At 43.5% G+C, this 18798-nt stretch overlaps 1 protein-coding gene across 1 annotated transcript in view; it reads right to left on the bottom strand.

The window, feature by feature from the left end:
• The window catches only part of lamb1a (laminin, beta 1a), a 122989-nt gene that overhangs the window by 67454 nt on the left and 36737 nt on the right, over window positions 1-18798 (bottom strand). Inside the window, exons 10-21 of the mRNA XM_038811283.1 lie at window positions 17168-17347; window positions 13066-13178; window positions 10449-10528; window positions 9520-9655; window positions 9254-9412; window positions 9027-9154; window positions 8506-8626; window positions 7885-8086; window positions 5709-5852; window positions 1780-2011; window positions 1520-1683; window positions 40-264 (exon numbers count right to left, since the gene is read on the bottom strand). Of these exons, the coding sequence (XP_038667211.1) occupies window positions 40-264; window positions 1520-1683; window positions 1780-2011; window positions 5709-5852; window positions 7885-8086; window positions 8506-8626; window positions 9027-9154; window positions 9254-9412; window positions 9520-9655; window positions 10449-10528; window positions 13066-13178; window positions 17168-17347 (1884 nt within the window). The remainder of the gene's footprint in view (window positions 1-39; window positions 265-1519; window positions 1684-1779; window positions 2012-5708; window positions 5853-7884; window positions 8087-8505; window positions 8627-9026; window positions 9155-9253; window positions 9413-9519; window positions 9656-10448; window positions 10529-13065; window positions 13179-17167; window positions 17348-18798) is intronic.

Raw genomic sequence — 18798 nt, 5'->3', positions numbered from 1 at the left:
AAATATGCATTTCATGATTTCTAATTTCAGGTGTCTTACTTTTGCAATTCTGTTGCAGTGCATTGCCATAATAGCCAAGCTGGCAGAGGTTGCAGCTTACACCCTCAGTATGATATAGACATTTTAGACACTCTCCTGTTTGCTTGTCACATGATTCTGCGTCAGCCATATCAATGTTGTTGCTGCAATGGCACTCCTGACAGTGCCCTCTTGTTTCATTGGGGTTACCGTAAAACCCAGATGCACATTCATCACACCGTGCACCTAGCAGAAATAAAACATTAAGAACCATTTTAAACAAAACATCTTCCAAGTAACGACAGTTGATACGATTCACAGGGTATATAGAAATTGCAGCATGAAAACAGATTGCTCGGTGCTGATGTTAAACCTCCACATTAGCGGTATTTCTAACTTCATGTGTCCTATTCCCATATCTCTTTATCCCCATTCTTCCAACTACCCATTTAACCCAATTCTTAAAGTTGAAATGTTTCTGCTTCAATCGCAACCCTGATCAGGCAGTCCACAGCATTGCATACTTCTGGCTCGGAAAATAAATCCTGCTCTCAACTTTCAACAATTTACATTTAGTTTGTATCTATGTCCCCGGAAGAGAAACACTGGCACACTTATTCCACGCTGGCATCATTTCCTGCCAGAGAGAAATTAAGAATATAATTACTTTATTGAAGTTATTAAAATCAATACTATCAAAACCACCTTTAAGTACATGCATGCCAAGGGTGCTTGCGCATCTTAAAAGTTTGGGAACGGGAGTACTCGTTTTTCCCTTAAGGGAGCGGAGGCAGATGTTGTAGCCTTTGCCTCGTTGATTGCCCGAAGGCGGATCCTGATGGGTTGAAGAGCAGCCTCTCCACCCTGTGCCCTGGCGTGGCGGGGGGACCTGTTGGAATTCTTGACTCTTGAGAAGGTTAAGTTTGAACTGAGGCGAAGGATGGAGGGGTTCTACAATTCATGGGCGTTATTCATCATGCACTTTCAAGAACTGGATAACATCGAACATTAGTTGGGGGGGGGGAGAGAGACTGTGTGTGTTAATGGTGACTACGGGTGATACCTGATTACTTTTTGTCATTTGTTTGTGTGAACATGCAGGCTAATGTTGGGTTTGGTGGGAGGATGGGATCGTTGATATTGATATGGGGGTTGACAGGATTTGTTACTGATTATTGTTGGTGGGTACAAATTTGAGATAAAATGTGAAAAAGGAGAAAAACTTTTTTTTAAAGTACATACGTGCAGCTGGGAGATAGCATAATCGGACAACTGGCCTCCTTTTGTATCAAATTATCTATGATTATGGCCAGTTGCAAAAACAATTGTGTTTAACATACATCTTAATGCAGTTCAATACATAGCTTTGGATAGATCGGTGTTAAAAACAATTCATTGTTTATAATTGGTTTTCAGCTGTAAGCCATTAAATATTGCTGTGATTACTGTGCATAATGTATTTTGAAGGAAGATCGAACTTCAGTTCATTGTCTTTACATACCTGTGTACCCAGGCTGACAGAGGCATATGATATTTCGGGAATTCGGATCCTGGTAACAGTCGGTTGCAAACTGCCGTCCACTGCCTGGACCATCTGGGCAAGGACATGGGCGACAATGGTCACCTGATCCAAGTACCGGGTCTCCGTAATAACCTGACAGACAGCTGTGAGAGAAACAAGGAGATTTTAACAATAGCTGTTTGCTCATGTTGGAAAAGGATTTGAGATGATAAAGAATAGCAAAAACAAAAACACCTTACCTGCCACAATTATGTCCACTAGTATGATCTCTGCAGCCCAAACATTCCCCACTTTCCAAGTCGCAGTGATCTGCATGCCCATTACACTGGCAGGGGCGGCAATTAGGAAATCCCCAATATCCAGGCTGACACTGGTCACACTGCCGGCCATATACTCCTTCGTTACATCGACACTGGCCAGTAACGTGATGGCAAAATTCACTTACAGAACCCTCTTTGTGACAGTCGCATGCTGCAGTAAAATGAAACAATATTTTAAAATGATATATGAAACTGTCAATCACTTTGCCAGCGAAATACTTACATAATTGAATGCAGTAACATTGGTCTAAACAGCAACGGCAAGTTATTGAAAGTTACAGTTAAGCAATACACTAATAAAATAAATATTAAAATATCTTTGGAAAGTCTATTTGAGATTGGAGTTAAAATTAGCAAATTTTCCCAGCATTTTATGAGATGCAACCATGACAGGCTGGGATTACGAAAAATGGGCCAGATTCAACCCATTGCACGGTAGCACAAGTGGCTAGGACTGTGGCTTCACAGAGCCAGGGTCCCAGGTTCGATTCCCCGCTGGATCACTGTCTGTGCGGAGTCTGCACGTTCTCCCCGTGTCTGCGTGGGTTTCTTCCGGGTGCTCCGGTTTCCTTCCACAGTCCAAAGACTGCAGGTTAGGTGCATTGGCCATGATAAATTGCCCAGAGTGAAAAAAAAGGGGTTATTGGGTTACAGGGATAGGGTGGAAGTGAGGGCTTAAGTGGGTCGGTGCAGACGCGATGGGCCAAATGGCCTCCTTCTGCACCGTATGTTCGGTGTTCTATATTATGTTCATTGAATGCAAGTTAGATGTCCGTAGCCCGAGTTCGTGGTTCTGCATTGAAATACTAGGTGGAGAAAAAAACAGCTAATTCTCTTCCGGGTACAAGTTAACGAACATGAATATCAAGCCAAATCAGGAAATAATAGTTCTGACCAGAAGCTTGGTCACACAGGTGTTTCACGGAGGGTTTAAATCGGAAGAGGGGGGGTAGAAATCCAAAGTGTTTTAGGGAAGGAATTTCAGAGTATGGGACAGAGGTCACTCAAGGTACGGTTTCCAAAGATTAGGAGGAGGGAGGAATTCAGAGGCCAGAGCAGAAGAATGGCAGTTCGAGGGGAATTAGAAGGGGTGGAGGAGATTCAAACTGGATAAGAATTTCAGATAAGAATTGGAAGCACTGCAGGACCGGCATCCAATGTAGATTAGCAAGGATAGCAGTGATAGATGAATGGGGCCTGGTTCGGGAGATGATACAGTCTGTTGGGCTTAAGTGCATGGAGGCTGTGCTGGGAGAATTAGCCAAGCTTTCCTCGTCTGACTGCTATCCAGTGACCTTTGATGTAAAACAGTGAGCTTGCAGATAATGGATGATAACAGATTGAGGATTGGTCATGGCTCGCCTTCAGCCCAACTATTGAAAGAGCCTGCCAACCAGGTTCGGACATGAAACTTGTCCATTTGTGGAGGTATGGCTGCTGGCGCCTCCAGAATCATAACCTTGCATGAACGACAGAAAAACTGCAGGAGGGCCTTTAGTCAGTAATGACACCAGATGTTTACCGCATGGATTTTTTGTTAAATCCTGTGAATCTCCAGGGTTCTGAGAACTATAAAAGTGCTGTCAGGATGTATGGTTCCTTACAGCACAAAATAAAATAATTTGATACCAGTGACTTGGCAATGGACACTTGCACTTTTTAAATTTGTTCTTAGGACATTTGTCACTGGCAAAGCCAGCATTTATTGCCCAAAGGAAGGCAATGCTGAGCCTCCTTCCCAAACAGCTGCAGCCCCTCTGGTGTAGGTGCAGCCACAGAGCTGCTCAGGAGGGAGTTCCAGGATTCTGACCCAGTGAGAGTGAAGGAACAGTGAATTCCCTCTCCTCAAATATAAATGGGAAAATAGTCCATTTTTAAGTTATGCCACCACCCCAAATGTAATTATATCACCAGCATTCTCCCCCAGTTCTGTTTATACAAGTGATTTTAATACATGAATTAGAAAGAATAGGTCGCGAAGGTCGGCCGGTGTGGGTCGCGAAGGTCGGCCTGCTTGAGTCGCGATGGTCGGCCGGCGTGGGTCACGAAGGTCGGATGGCGTGGGTCACGAAGGTCGGATGGCGTGGGTCACGAAGGTCAGCCGGCGTGGGTCCCGAAGGTCGGCCAGTTGACAAAAATGGGTCCCCGGGAAAAAAGTTTGAAGAGCACTGCCCTAGATCTAGCCTCTCCCAGAAGGGAAACATTATTTCAACACTCACCCTGTTAAGTCCACTCAGGATTTTGTATGTCGCATTAAGATCAGCTCTCAACTTTCTGAAGTTCAATGGATACAGGCCTGTCCAATCTTTCCCCATAAGATAACACCCCCATCTCAGTATCAGCCAAATGAACCTTCTCTCAACTGTTTTCTAACACAATTATATCGTTTCTTTAAATAAGACGACGAAAACTGCACAAAGTACTCTAAATGTGGTCTCACCAAGCACTGTACAATTGTGGTAAAACATCCCTACTTTTATTTGCCATTCGCCTGGTGATAAATAATAACAATCTATTTGCCTTCCTAATCACTTGCTTTACCCACATAGTAATAATAATCTTTATTAGTGTCACAAGTAGGCTTACATTAACACTGCAATGAAGTTACTGTGAAAATCCCCTAGTCGCCACACCTGTTCAGGTACACGGAGGGAGAATTTAGAATGTCCAATTCACCTAACAAACATGTCTTTCGGGACTCGTGGGAGGAAACCCACGCAGATACGGGGAGAATGTGCAGACTCCGCACAGACAGTGACCCAAGCCAGGAATCGAACCCGGGTCCCTGGTGCTGTGAAACAACAGTGCTAATCAATGTGCTACCAGAACATCCATCAGTAGCTCTGCAATTTCTCTCTATTTAAATAATGTGCTGTTTTTCTCGTTTAGAAAATCAACAAAGCAAATTATTACTCTTCTCCTGCACTCAACAAAATGCACTGCAGCAGTCCAATATTTTTCTGTCTTTCTTCCCAATTTTAACAAGCGCTTGTGTGCTCTATGCAGGAATCACGACAGCAAATGCTAAACCTGGTTTACTGCACCAGGAATGTTCTCCTCTTCCACACACAACAAATAGGTCCACAATGATTCCCCTGGTCAGGATGGATTTGATTGGGTAATTCCCTGTCAATCACACCTGGAGTCAGTAACTTCATTACAGTGTTAATGTATTTCTAACCATCCTCCACTCACTGCATCCTGCTGGAGCAATCACCATGCTTTGGCTGGGAGAAATCTCTGTTCCAGTCAGTTTTGTTTGCTGTATTCAAAGAAACTCTTCAAATATAGACTCTGTGAACAGACGTTGCTGTAAAACAGACAGCTTGTGGCAATCTCTGCCATTAGCACTGCCCTTATTGTCTGACAGTGATGTCTATAGACACTGACTAAAGAATACAATATTGATGCTTTTGTGTCAACACATTATTGATGATGGAAGTCTAAAAAGGGCTGATTTCAAGATATTGGAGAGCACCTCCTTTTTCACTGCACCACCAGCCATGAAAGTGTAATAATAGTACAAAGGCCTGAAGATAACTATTTCTCTTCAAAGATCTCTAGACCAGGGCAGCACGGTGGCATAGTTGTTAGCACTACTGCCTCACGGCGCCGGGCTCCCAGGTTCTATCCCCCCTCTAGGTCACTGACCATGTGGAGTTTGCACATTCTCCCCGTGTTTGCGTGGGTTTCACCCCCACAGCCCAAAGATGTGCAAGTTAGGTGGATTGGCCACGCTAAACTGCCTCTTAATTGAATTGGGTACTCTAAATTTATTTTAAAAAAAGATCTCCAGACCACTTTGAATAGGAAAGTACCAATTGCACTATTAAAAAAAAACTACTTACGCCTACAGCCGCTCGGACCAAAACCGTACGTTGCAGGAGCACATCGGTCACAATTTCGACCGACTACACTGGAGCGGCATTGGCATTGTCCACCACTGGGATTACAAACAGAACTGAGAGATCCTTGAGGGTCACACCCGCAAGCTAAAGCAATAGAAAATAAGTACACGTTAAGAGTATTCAAGTAAAAGAGAGCTTCATGACAACCAATTTGCATATAACTAGTAAAGGGGTGATGAGGAGGAGGAGGACTGGGGCTGGTTTGGGTCTTAAAGGATTGAAGCAGAGAGGCAGGGGGGCATGGCTTAGGTACTAAATGAGTATTTTGTATGCCTTTATCAAGGAAGAAGGTACTGCCCAAGTCTAGTAAAAGAGGAGTTAGTTGAAACACTGGGGAGGCTAAAAATGGATGAGGACAGGCTGGCTGTATTTTAAAGCCATTAAGTCAATCAAGTAAGTCACCAAGATCAAATGAAATGCATCCAAGGACACATGGGGAATAAGGGAGGAAATTGCAGAGGCACTGACCATAATCTTCCATTCCTCCTTCAAGTGGTGACATAGGATTGAACAACTGGGGAGGCAGTGGCATAATGGTATTGTCACTGGATTCGTAATCCAGAGACCCAGGGTAATGCTCTGGGGACCTGGGTTCAAATCCCACCAGGTCAGCTGGTGGAATTTGAATTCAATTTTTAATCTGGAATTAAAAAGTCTAATGACAACCACCAAACCATTGTCAACTGTCTTTAAAACCCAGCTGGTTCACTAATGTCCTTTACCTACAAGTGACTCCAGACTCACAGCAATGTGGTTGACTCTTAAATGCTGGCCAAGCCAGCGGCGCCCACACCCCATGAACAAAGAAGAAAAGAAATTGCAAATGTGCAAGGGTTCACCCACCATTTACAGGCCAGTCAGTTTATGTTGGTCATGGGGAAGCTTTCAGAAATGATAAATCAGGGTAAAATTCACTCCTATGAACAAATATGGACTAATTAAGGAAAGTCAGCATGGATGTGTTCAGGGAAAATTGTAATTACCTAATTTCAGCAATGTTAAAGAGTTCATGGAATAAATGGGACAACAGCTGCATGACCCAGTGCCAGGAAATAAGTTGTGAACAGCTGTTTTCAAACTGGAGGAAGGTAAATAGTGGGGTTCCTCAGGGGTCAGTGTTAGGAACTCTGCTTTTCCTGATTTAAATGACCAAGACTTGCACCGAGCACAATTTCAAAATATGCAAATGGCATGAAACATGGAGATATTATGAATTTTGAAGAGGATAGCGATAAGCTTTAAGAGGATAAACTCAGATGGATGGAATGGGTGGACCTGTGACAAATGAAATTTAATGCAGAGAAGTGTGAAGTGATTCATTTGGTAGCAACAGCCAGGAAGAGGTAATATAAGTTATTGGGTAGCATTTTAAAGGAAGCCCAGGAGCAGAGGGACGTGGGGACTAGAATCCAGAGCTTTATATAGTATTAAAAACAAGGAAGTTAACTGGCATACTGCCTCCATTCTATTCGGTAAACATTCTAGGATATTCTAATTCGAATGCTCAATTATATCTATTCTTTGAAATAGACCAGCTTTCATCTGCAGTACTATGGAATCGTCTCTTCTTAATCAATCTCCAGGGGGATTGAAAAATAACCAAGGCTCCAGATGACAACAAAGAATTTGGAAATCTATCCCTGGGCCCCCAAAAAGTGCCACCCTCCCTTTCTTCCAATTTTCAAGGGCTTTGTGAACAGTGGAACTATTATGGGCTTCAGAATAACTATTAGTCACTGTTCCCTTTCTCGTTATTTTAATGTAGTCTTATGTAGCCTCAGGCGTAGAACTTGAAATGCTATTTGAAAATCTCAGTCTACTCTATACACGCAAAATCTCTTATTCACTAATCTACATACTTTGTCAAAGCATTCCTTGGGAGTCATGATCCATAATTTTTTAACTATGATCTCTCGATGAGCATTGATAGCATCTTATTAAAAATATTTGACTTCTTCACTAAAGTCAGACTAACTGGTCTAAGTCACCAATTCATATTTAACATCTTGTTGAAGTATACAAAATATTGGCAATTTTCATTTTACAAAACACACCAACTAAAATTTTACGGCCATGCTGATCAATTTTTTGAAAAACAAAATTAAGATAAACCTACGCAAAGCTCCTTCATGGATTATGGAAGAAATACTAGACAGGATGCCCCGACAAACTTCAGTCATTGGAATCTTAGTAACACTTTGACTGTTCTCCAAACAACGGTACCGTTGGAAGGTTTCCCAGAGTCTGTTTGTGACAATCTCACTCGATTCCCCTACAGAGAATATATCCAATGACCTGCAGTGGGGCATGAGTAGAAGCTGGAAAAATATTTAAATTGACAATCAGCACTTTTATTAAATTTTGTTTTAAGAAAAATAAAGAGTTTTATACTCCGTGGTTAGACAAAGATTCAAGAGCAATTTTACTCATCACTACTCTGTGCAAAGGAGAATCCCACGGGGCACGATTTTGGTAAAGGAATTTATGACACATTCTTGAGTGGAAAGCTATTATCTCGGTGCACAGGTTCTATCAGTTAATTGCATAAACATTGATACTTCAGTAAATACTATGCACATAATGGATAATGCTTCAATCATTACTCACAGCACATTTGTAAACATGAAAAAAAGAGGGAATAAATATTCAAACAATGACATGCAAATACATTTACTAGATCAAAACGTTCCCAAAAATCATCTTATTTATTCCTATAGCATGTTTTAGACATACATACCGAATCTATGAACATATAAGGAGTTTCCATTTCATCGCCAGAAGAATACTTTGTTAATTCTAAACGGATTGTGTAATTTAGTCCTTTTTCAAAGCATACAGGTTGAGGTAGGACCACATACCTAGAGAAACATTCATAGTTAGCTCAATACTAATCCAGTGGTGTATTTCCTATGATTCACATTATTTTCTTTTTAGGTTAGCTTTAGGCTGTTACAAAGAGGGCAGCACCGTGGCACAGTGGTTAGCAATGTTGCCTACGGCGCTGAGGACCCGGGTTCGAATCCCGGCCCTGGGTCACTGTCCGTGTGGAGTTTGCACATTCTCCCCGTGTTTGCGTGGGTTTCGCCCCCACAACCCAAAAAGATGTGCAGGATAGGTGGATTGGCCACTCTAAATTGCCCCTTAATTGGAAAAAATAATTGGGTACCCTAAATTTAAAAAACAAATGTTGTCAAAGAATATACAAAATCCAAAATGGTCAGTTACCCAGCAAAATGGTGAAAGTACTTTTCATCTAACCTTGATCCTGACTGCAGAGAGAACATTTGGTTGTCATCACCAGGTGTTGTGTTTCCACATCGACTGTTGGTATGAATCTTACCAGGGCGCAACACTGTTATTTTTGCTTCTTCCCAATTCTTTGGCAGCTGAACAGAAAGAACCATGTTACATTCATACCAACATTTCCAACAGTTCTATTAAGTTCTATTACTCAAATACCATCTTAATGAGTGAAGATTATCAACCTGTGGTTCATAGCGAATCAGTATGTCATACTCCATAGAATGTGGAATGTCATGTATGTGGAATTCCAGATATGCTCCTTCAGGAACCCTTACAAATCCAATTCCGGTCCAGGTTGGAGAGCGATCTTGTGGATATTGTCGCTGTATTATCGTCACTTCCTGCAAAGAATGAATGATGTCACTTATGTTTAAAATGTCAGAATCACTTGTGTTTAAAATGCCAGAAAGTGCCTCCACAGGTCAGTTCACAATCAAAACTAACTTACTGGACCTAAGTCAGCTTCCTCTGCCTCGTATGTGTAGTGGTCCAGGGCAATAAAATAAAACCCAGATTCAACCTCATTGCAGCGACGTCCGACCATGTGCTCCTTACAAGGGCACTGACCTGTCTCTGCGGAGCAACTGTAAATGGAAAAGGAACATCAGCATTATTTTTCACGATCTGCAACATCCAATTCCATTTTGTAAAACAAAAAATAAAGCTCGGTAACCTTGTCGGCAGACATACAATGACTATGTAACGGAGATATGCGACACATTGAAACGACGTGTTAATTCACCATGTTCCTGGGGACTGTGACAGAAAGATCTTCTCGGCGCTACCTCGAGGAGTTTGACTATGCACAGGGGGATCAATAGTCGCTTTACAAAATTCTGAAGTAATTGCATTGGACAGTTTATCAGCAGCTTTAAACATTTAAGCATAAAGACAATTTATTTTCTTAAAATGCTTAGACTTGTTACCATTAAACACAAAATATATGTGCACACAAATTGAGTGACTTTAGAAAGGGCTCATGCATAAAATCATCATTTGAACAATCAGGGATGGCTGATAAAACCAAAAATACAGCCGCCAGGAGTCATCACCTCTTGGACAGATGTGAAAGGGTAAATAAAATAATTGCATTTATTGTGAAGTAAATCAAGGCTTATAAACCGACTGCCATTTGTCACAAGTAATTATTTAACCATTGGAGCAAGAACAACATTTGGAAGCATTCTTTCAGCTACTGTTCAACCAGGATAAGGAGACAAGAGGAGGCGAATAAGTTACTTTTAGAAGCTACTCACTGTTGGGATTGATCGCTGCCTCCCTTTGTTCAAACTGTTATAACATTTGAGCGGTCAAATGATTACTAATTAACTGTGAACCTTGTTTCAGCACAGTAAATGATTAAGAAGCTGGCCTTACTTATTGTTGTACGACCCCCCCAGGTCACAGTCACAAGGGCGACAGCCATCTAGGTCATTGCTTAATCCCCAGTGTTGAGGCTGTAAAACAATAAACCATTATTAGTTTCAATAACACATGACCACATTCAAGCCATTACAAAGTAAAATTAATTATGCACACTCCAGCATCATGTGGTAGTATTCGGAAATCAATTCAATGAAGTTAAAGAATTGGAAAAGTTCCTTATAAAGATCACATTACTGCATAAAAAGTCACTTCTATGGATCCAAAACAAGATCAGAAACATGCTAAAGCTGCTTTCAATGACGCATAATCCTAATGTAATTAAACTCTCAAATAGTTTCTTATTTATTTCTTTAAAAGGGGGCCTGTTTTAATCAGCACTGTTGAATATTAAACTTTATAAATTATTTTATATTCTGTCAATAGAATTTAAGCTTTATAGAGAAATGAAGTTGATTAAAACTTGAGTCACTGCGCCACTCTTCTACTACTTGTTTTGCGTTACACACATAGGGCTGGGAGGTGATGAGGTGTTCACTCAAGTCAACATGTCTCATTTAGCTTTGATGCAAATGCTACAGAGTTAATACACTTGCTTCATTCACTCAAATACCAAGCTCCTATTTGATTTGTTGAACAAAGTACCATTGCTTATTCTTTTAAAATTAAGTTTGATTCTTTCCATTAATTTCTGGAAAGAAGTTCTAGGCCTGGGTGGCCAAAATTGGAAGGTCTTGTTGAGGCTTTCAGTGGTCCATGATAAAAAGAGGATTCTCTGGTTTATTGACCCAGTTACCTTAGCAAGCAAAAGTTCTCTCTAGCACAGAGGGAGTTACTCAAAAGTCAATGACGCTAGTAGAGAAAAAAACGAGTAAGAGAGAGCAAAAACATAATGGGAAATGGACACTTAGCATGCACGTAATCAGGACTAATGCTTGGCTCAATGGGGGTAACTGGAGCAACCAATTCCTATTAGGATTGATGCGCACCAAGAGCAATTACTTTTGTTATCAAATACAAGTCCAAATGTCGTGAAGACAGAATACCATATCACACTTCTTCAAAGGTAAAATGTTGCCACAATTGCCAAAGGACCATAGGCTGCTCTCCCCTTCTTTTGAGAGCTGACTGGTGGTGATTTAACCCGAGGGTCACCACACCTCAGGCGAGGCCTTCATGAATAACCTCAGTCAGTACTAGAGTTGAACTCGTGCCATTGGTGTGGCTCCGCATCACGAACCAGCTGACCAGCCAACTATCAGTCTTTTTTTTAAAAAAGATACCAATACAAACCACTTGATGCTACACCCTATCACAGCCTATATTATACTGTGCTTTTCCTGGACGCAGAAAATTGAAAGGTAATAATAAGGGGGAGAAACTCTACACATTTGATTCGGGTCTGAGAATACATCTCATGCCCATCCTCCCATCCAGATGTGGTCCAGGGATATACAAAGTGAAAAAATGTAACAATTAACAATCATTTCAACTGAGCTCAAACACAACTGAGTCTATCTTTCAAATCTTGTTCAGCAATCAGTTTTAATGCTACTTCAAAGAGATGGGCCAGGATTCTCCAATCCCACGGCCATGTTCTGACGCCAGCATCAAAAGCGGCGCGAGCCACTCCAGCGTCAACGGGCCTCCAGGCCTAGATATTCCCCCCTTCTTTGGGGGCTAGTACAGTGTCGGAGTGGTGTCCGCTGCTCCAGTGCTTGAAAGCCACAGCTGGCACGAGTCCATGCATGTGCATGGGTTCCCGTCACCGCACTGGCTCTTGGGCAATATCGCGGAGCCCGACAGGGGCCCAGCACGGAGGCACAGAGGCCCCCCCACGGAACTAGCCCGCCCGCCAATCGGTAGGTCCCAATCGCGGGCCAGGCCACCATGTAGGCCCCCCCGGAGTCGGATCCACCCCCCCCGCCAAAACCCGGACGGCCCCCGCAGCCAGAACTCTGAGGTACCACCAGGTGGGACCATATGTAACCCACGCCAGTGGGACTCAGCTAAACTCGGCGGGCACTCGGCCCGTCAAGGCGTGGCGAATCGCTAGGACGGGGCCGCTTTCAACGGCCCCCGACTGGCGCAGCACCGATTCCACGGGCGCCCGAGAATTGGCAGGCCAGCGTTGGAGCGGCATGGCGTGTTTCATGTGCTCCCCCCTGCCCGCCGATTCTGACCAGACGCGGGATCGGAGAATCGCCGGTCATATTTCATAGAATCCCTACAGTTCTGGAAGCCATTTGGCCCATCGAGTTCTCACCGACCTCTGAAAGAGTACCGTACCTAGGCTCACACTCTATCGCCGTAACCCCATCTACCCTTTTGGACACGAAGGGGCAATTTGGCATGACCAATCCACCTAACCTGAACATCTTTGAACTGTGGGGGGAAACCCATGCAGACAGTCATCCAAGGTCAGAACCAAACCCGCATCCCTGGCGCGGTGAGGCTGTAGTGCTAACCACTGTGCCACCCAATACTCCTGGATACCATACTCCATAATCTTCAAGCTATTCATGTACTCTTTGAGAGATTTTAGTTATCTTCAATTCAGAAACGTTATACATGTTTTTGGTAGTGTTTTCCATTTCTGCCTTTTTCTTACCAGACACTGATCACAGTTCTTTCCCATCACCAGACGTTTACAGAAGCAATTCCCTGTTACATCATCACATGGCGTTCCTCCTGGATGTGTTCCCAAATGGTTACAGGTACACGCTAAGTGACCAAACAAAGCAAAAACATGCCTCAGCAACATTCGCCGCTTTCAAACATATATCAGTGATCTAGGTATATTTAAAATAATTAGTGGTGAAATTGTGGTCATGAGAATTTCAACTGCCACCTGTCTGCGTCTTACCAGAAGAATGAGCGAATAGAGGAATAACCTTGTAGATATCTGAATAAGGTAGGTCCTTAAATGGGCTTTTACCATTCCCGCCCGCAGCAAGCAAAAAGCAGTTAAAATATGCCAATCAGTACATTGATTGTAGGACCCTGATTATAATTTTAATGCACAAATAATCAGAGGGTGTTTAATACATTCTTGCCCCAGTTGTACTGGGTGTTGGGCTGCCTATCCTAAAATAAGCTACTGGAGACTTCCCAAGCAGGGCAAGCATTTGTAAATGTTGTCGAACTATTTATTTTTGGTCTCACAAAAAGCTTCCTCTACTGATGATTCCAGTATGCACAGATGACAATTTAATGACTGAAGCCTGCTGGTGCCCATAGATCACTAGATATATTCAAATCAAACTTTATTTAAAAATTTTTTAAACATTTAGCGTACTCAATTATTTTTTTCCAATTAAGAAGCAATTTAGTGTGGTCAATCCACCTACCCTGCACGTCTTTTGGGTCGTGGGAGTGAGGGAGAATGTGCAAACTCCACACGGACTGGGCAGCACGGTGGCGCAGTGGGTTAGCCCTGTTGCCTCACGGCGCCGAGGTCCCAGGTTCGATCCCGGCTCTGGGTCACTGTCTGTGTGGAGTTTGCACATTCTCCCCATGTTTGCGTGGGTTTCGTCCCCACAACCCAAAGATGTGCAGAGTAGGTGGATTGGCCACGCTAAATTGCCCCTTAATTGGAAAAAATTAATTGGGTACTCTAAATTTAAAAAAAAATTCCACACGGACAGTGACCCGGGGCCGGGATCGAACCCGGGTCCTCTGCGTGCAAGGCAGCAGTGCTAAGCATTGTGCCACCGTGCTGCCCTGTACAAATCAAACCTGAACCTTAAAATAGTTCATGTTTCTTGACCATGACTGAAAGTGGAAAGTAAGGGTTAATACCAACATCGAAGTAAAATTGCACTATAAGGACTCAAAATGCTGTTACAAGACCAAGGGAATTGCAGGTGGCATGGTGGCACAGTGATTAGCCCTGCTGCCTCACGGCACCGAGGACCCGGATCGATCCTTGCACCGGGTCACTGTCCCCGTGGAGTTTGCACATTCTCCCTGTGTCTGTGTGGGTCTCACCCTCACAACCCAAAGATGTGCAGGTAGGTGGTTTCGGCCACACTAAATCATCCCTTAATTTGGAAAAAAAAGACCAAGGGATCTGAGCAGGGTGGGAGTTTTCTGACAAAGGTGCAAGATTTTACTTGTACATTGCAATCCATTGATAAAGGTCGGAGCTAAAGGACATAATTCTCCCAAAACATTTCTACGGGAAGAGTCTGGTGGGAAATGTAGTGCGATTCCTGCTGGCTGGGTCGGCGCAATCCAGATCGCAGTTCACCCACACTTTCAGACAGTTTCATGGAGGTTGGGGTAATTTGCGCTGTGAATGAGGTACGCGGGACCTGAAGACGTTGGCAGGTCCAGCTCCTCAGAGATTGATGTGTCATTTTTAAAGGGCCCCCCAAACTCAAAGAAAAGCGACAGCACCCCCCACCCCTCCCTCATATCGCGACCCCCTGAAACAGGGGGGAAAATCTTTGAACACAGAGGGCCGACCTCATAACTGCCACAAAATGTTCAGGTCGCCTGCCCAGCCCCCTCAGGTTTGGGATGATCCGACCCCCACCCTCCCAAGCATCAGTCCAGCCATGTCCTTGACCAACTGGGGGCTACAAAGGCCTCTGAGCGCACTGGTGTGGTCATGGGTCGATTCAGAGAATGCAACAGTGGCCGTGAGAAGGTCCTCATTTCAAAACCCTTAAGACGTTAAATGTCTGAGTTGTGCCAACTGCTTGTGAGACGGAAAAGCACCTCCAGTACAAGTATGCTGTTCAGTCATAAAGAGGTTGAAAAGAAAAACCCTCCCATGAAAAAATTCAGTCAGACAGAACACCTGCTCTTTCTGGAATGCACTTCAGACTAGGGGGAAAAAAATCCATGAACTAAAATACAGTAAGACAGAGCACCCGCTCAAAAGAGGCAGCACTTCAGAGTTAACGGACTATGAAGAGCTCTAAAAACGAAGCTATTGCTGTTATGGGATGCTGAAATGAAAGAAAGCGCCCTCCGCTGCATTCGACTTTAATCTCACAATTGAGATTAAAATGAATGCAAATGATCTCTGATCAGGTACTCGCCCTGTCCAGACCATACCAACTAGAATGTGCGGGAGCATCAGAAACCGGCACAAATCCGGTTTCACGTCTTTGCTGGAATTCTCTCGACATAGCGGGATTTGTGCAGGCGCAATAGAACATAGAACAGTACAGCACAGAACAGGCCCTTCGGCCCTCGATGTTGTGCCGAGCAATGATCACCCTACTTAAACCCACGTAACCCGTATACCCGTAACCCAACAATCCCCCCATTAACCTTACACTACGGGCAATTTAGCATGGCCAATCCACCTAACCCGCACATCTGGACTGTGGGAGGAAACCGGAGCACCCGGAGGAAACCCACGCACACACGGGGAGGACGTGCAGACTCCACACAGACAGTGACCCAGCCGGGAATCGAACCTGGGACCCTGGAGCTGTGAAGCATTGATGCTAACCACCATGCTACCATGAGGCCCAATGCGGCCAGAGTTTTCCCTAGAATGTAAACATGACAGTATATGGATTGGGTAAATGTACTAACTGTCATAACACGATCAACTCTTGTTATTCTGTGATTTGCAATTGCAAATGAACTATTTTCTGTATAACAATACAAGAATGACGTATTGTAATTGATTGAGAAGCTTCCCTAGCTGCTTGAATAAAAACCGGGAAACAAAGAAACAGTCTTGTTTGGTCACTGTGGAATTGGAGGGTACTGATTCCCTCCCTTGACACAAACTGAATATTGGTTTTCTGGTGATTTTCAGCTGAAGTTTAAATTCCCAACCCCCTCCTCCCCCCCCCACACACACACGCGGCAAACTCCAAAAAAGGTTTTGAAAAGTGTTCTCTGGGTCAGAAATCTAATTTTATTTCTATAAAACGTTTTACTTTGATATTTACTGCTCTGTCCGTTTTTATTCCTGCAACCCTGATCCTCTCTTGATTTCCTGTACTAACTTTCACAAGTGTAGAGGACAAAGACGTCAGCACAGGGGAAGCCACTAGGAGATCTGGAAAATACTGAGAAAATTCCTTATAAGGGGACCTGGAAGTCATTAACAAAGCATGAGAAGGGCGTCTGTATAATTCAAAGTAAGCAGTAACAATTGATTTTCAGCTATTGTAACGTGTTTTTTGGGGGCATGAAACGCTTGGGCTCTTTCTCCGTTTGTAAGCTAACTTTAAGATATCCAAATTTATGAATGGATCTGCTCTTGAAACATTAAGTTGCTTTTTGTCCTACCCACGCATACTGAATGACATGAATATTTCCAGGTCTTGCTACAGACTTCCAGCATGCACAGTTTTGCTTTTAAAATATTTATTTTGAGTTAGTTGCATCGATTGTGCTAAATTAGCTCCTGCCTCAAGGATGACTTCCTTCAAAACAGTTTATGTTGAGCAGCCACCATTATGTTAAAAATCTACCAGCAAAAAAAAAAACTAAATTGGTTGAAAATCCAGTTAAGCCACATTTTAAAAAAAAATTTTAAACTGACAGTTCTATCTTGATCCATTTCCACACACACAGTCCTATAATGAAACAATATTACTCACGTAAAACTATAGCACTTTTAAACAATCCTCTGCAAAAGTGGAATTCAGAGCAGGGGAGAAGATTAAAAATTAGAACATGCAATTGAAGTACACAAAGAAAAGAAATACCAATTTCAAAAGCAGTCATCTACTTACGCTGGCATCCCATAGGATCATCCACGCTTAGTCCAAAGAAACCCTCTTTGCAGAAATCACAGCGCTCACCCTCAATGTTTAGTTTACAACGGCACTGCCCCGCAATGAGATTAGCCGTCAAATCAGTGTGACTGTCACAGACTCCACCATTAAATGATCCCGCAGGGTCACAGTTACAAGCTGCATTAACAGGAGATTGAAATAAGTATGCATCAAAAGCGTAGCAAATTGATTATTTAAACCATGCTTTCAATTCATTCATTTTCCAACTTGGAAGTATATTTTTACCTTGACTGCTGTTTGCAAGAATGAATGAGTCAACGACAATCTACACATTTTAGCTGGTGCTTGGTTCAGTTGTTTTGAATTGTCAGAGAAAAAAATATTGTTTATTTTTTCTTTCATGGGATGCGGGTGTCCCTGGCAAGGCCAGCATTGCTGCCCATCCCTAATTGCCCTTGAACTGAGTGGCATGCCACAACATTGCTGAGGGCAGTTCATCATAGAATCCTCTTTTTTTTTAAATTAGAGTATCCAATTATTTTTTTCGCCAATTAAGGGGCAATTTAACGTGGCCAATCCACCTACCCTGCACATCTTTGGATTGTAGGGGTGAAACCCACACAGACACTGGAAGAATGTGCAGACTCCACACAGACAGTGACCCAGGGGCGGGATCGAACCCGGGTCCTCGGTGCCGTAGGCAGCAGTGCTAACCACTGTGCCGCCCCATCATAGAATCCCTGCGGTGCAGAAGGAGACCATTTGGCACTTCGGGACTGCACCGACCCTCTGAAAGAGCACCCTTCGCAGGAACACTTGCCTGCCCTATCCCCGTCAACCTACCGAACCTTGGGGCACTGGGCAATTTAGCATGGGCAATCCACCTCACCTGCACATCTTTAGACTGTGGGAGCGGAGTACCCGGAGAAAACGCATACAGACACGGGAAGAATGCGCAACTCCACACAGTCGGCCAAAGTTGGAATTAAATTTGGTCCCTGGCGTGGTGAGGCAGTAGTGCCAATCACTGTGCCATGCATGTTAAGAGTCAACCATATGGCTGTGGGTCTGGAGTCACATATCAGCCAGACCAGGTAAGATTTTCTTCCCTAAAAGGACATTAGTGAACCCAATGTTTTTTTTTAATAAACAATTTTATTGAGGTAGTTTTCGGCTTTATAAACAGTTACAGACATCATCAGAAAGAAAGCAAAAAAGGCAAAAACGTGCAAACATCCACGTACTTTCAATACTTCCATCGTAACATATTGCACAAACCCGCTCCTCTCCCACCGGTACTACCCGCCATATTTTCCCTCCTACTCTACTCTACCCCCCCTCCCCCCACCCCCCTGCTGACGCTCACTCTCCCGCAAAGAAGTCAATAAATGGTTGCCACCTCCGGGTGAACCCCTGCACAGATCCCCTCAAGACGAACTTAATTTTTTCCATCTCCAGGAAACACGACATGTCCGCAAGCCACCACTCAGTCTTCGGGGGCTTTGAGTCCCTCCACGCCAATAATATTCGTCGCCGGGCTATCAGGGAAGCAAAGGCCAAAACATCGGCCTCTTTCTCCCCCTGGACGCCCGGGTCTTCCGAAACCCCAAAAATTGCCACCCCTGGAC

The sequence above is a fragment of the Scyliorhinus canicula genome, chromosome 11 (genome assembly GCF_902713615.1).
Source record: "Scyliorhinus canicula chromosome 11, sScyCan1.1, whole genome shotgun sequence".
In the NCBI taxonomy this organism is placed as follows: Eukaryota; Metazoa; Chordata; class Chondrichthyes; order Carcharhiniformes; family Scyliorhinidae; genus Scyliorhinus; species Scyliorhinus canicula.
The sequence above is the reverse complement of the archived record's forward strand: the minus strand, read 5'-3'. Positions and strand labels throughout refer to the sequence as shown.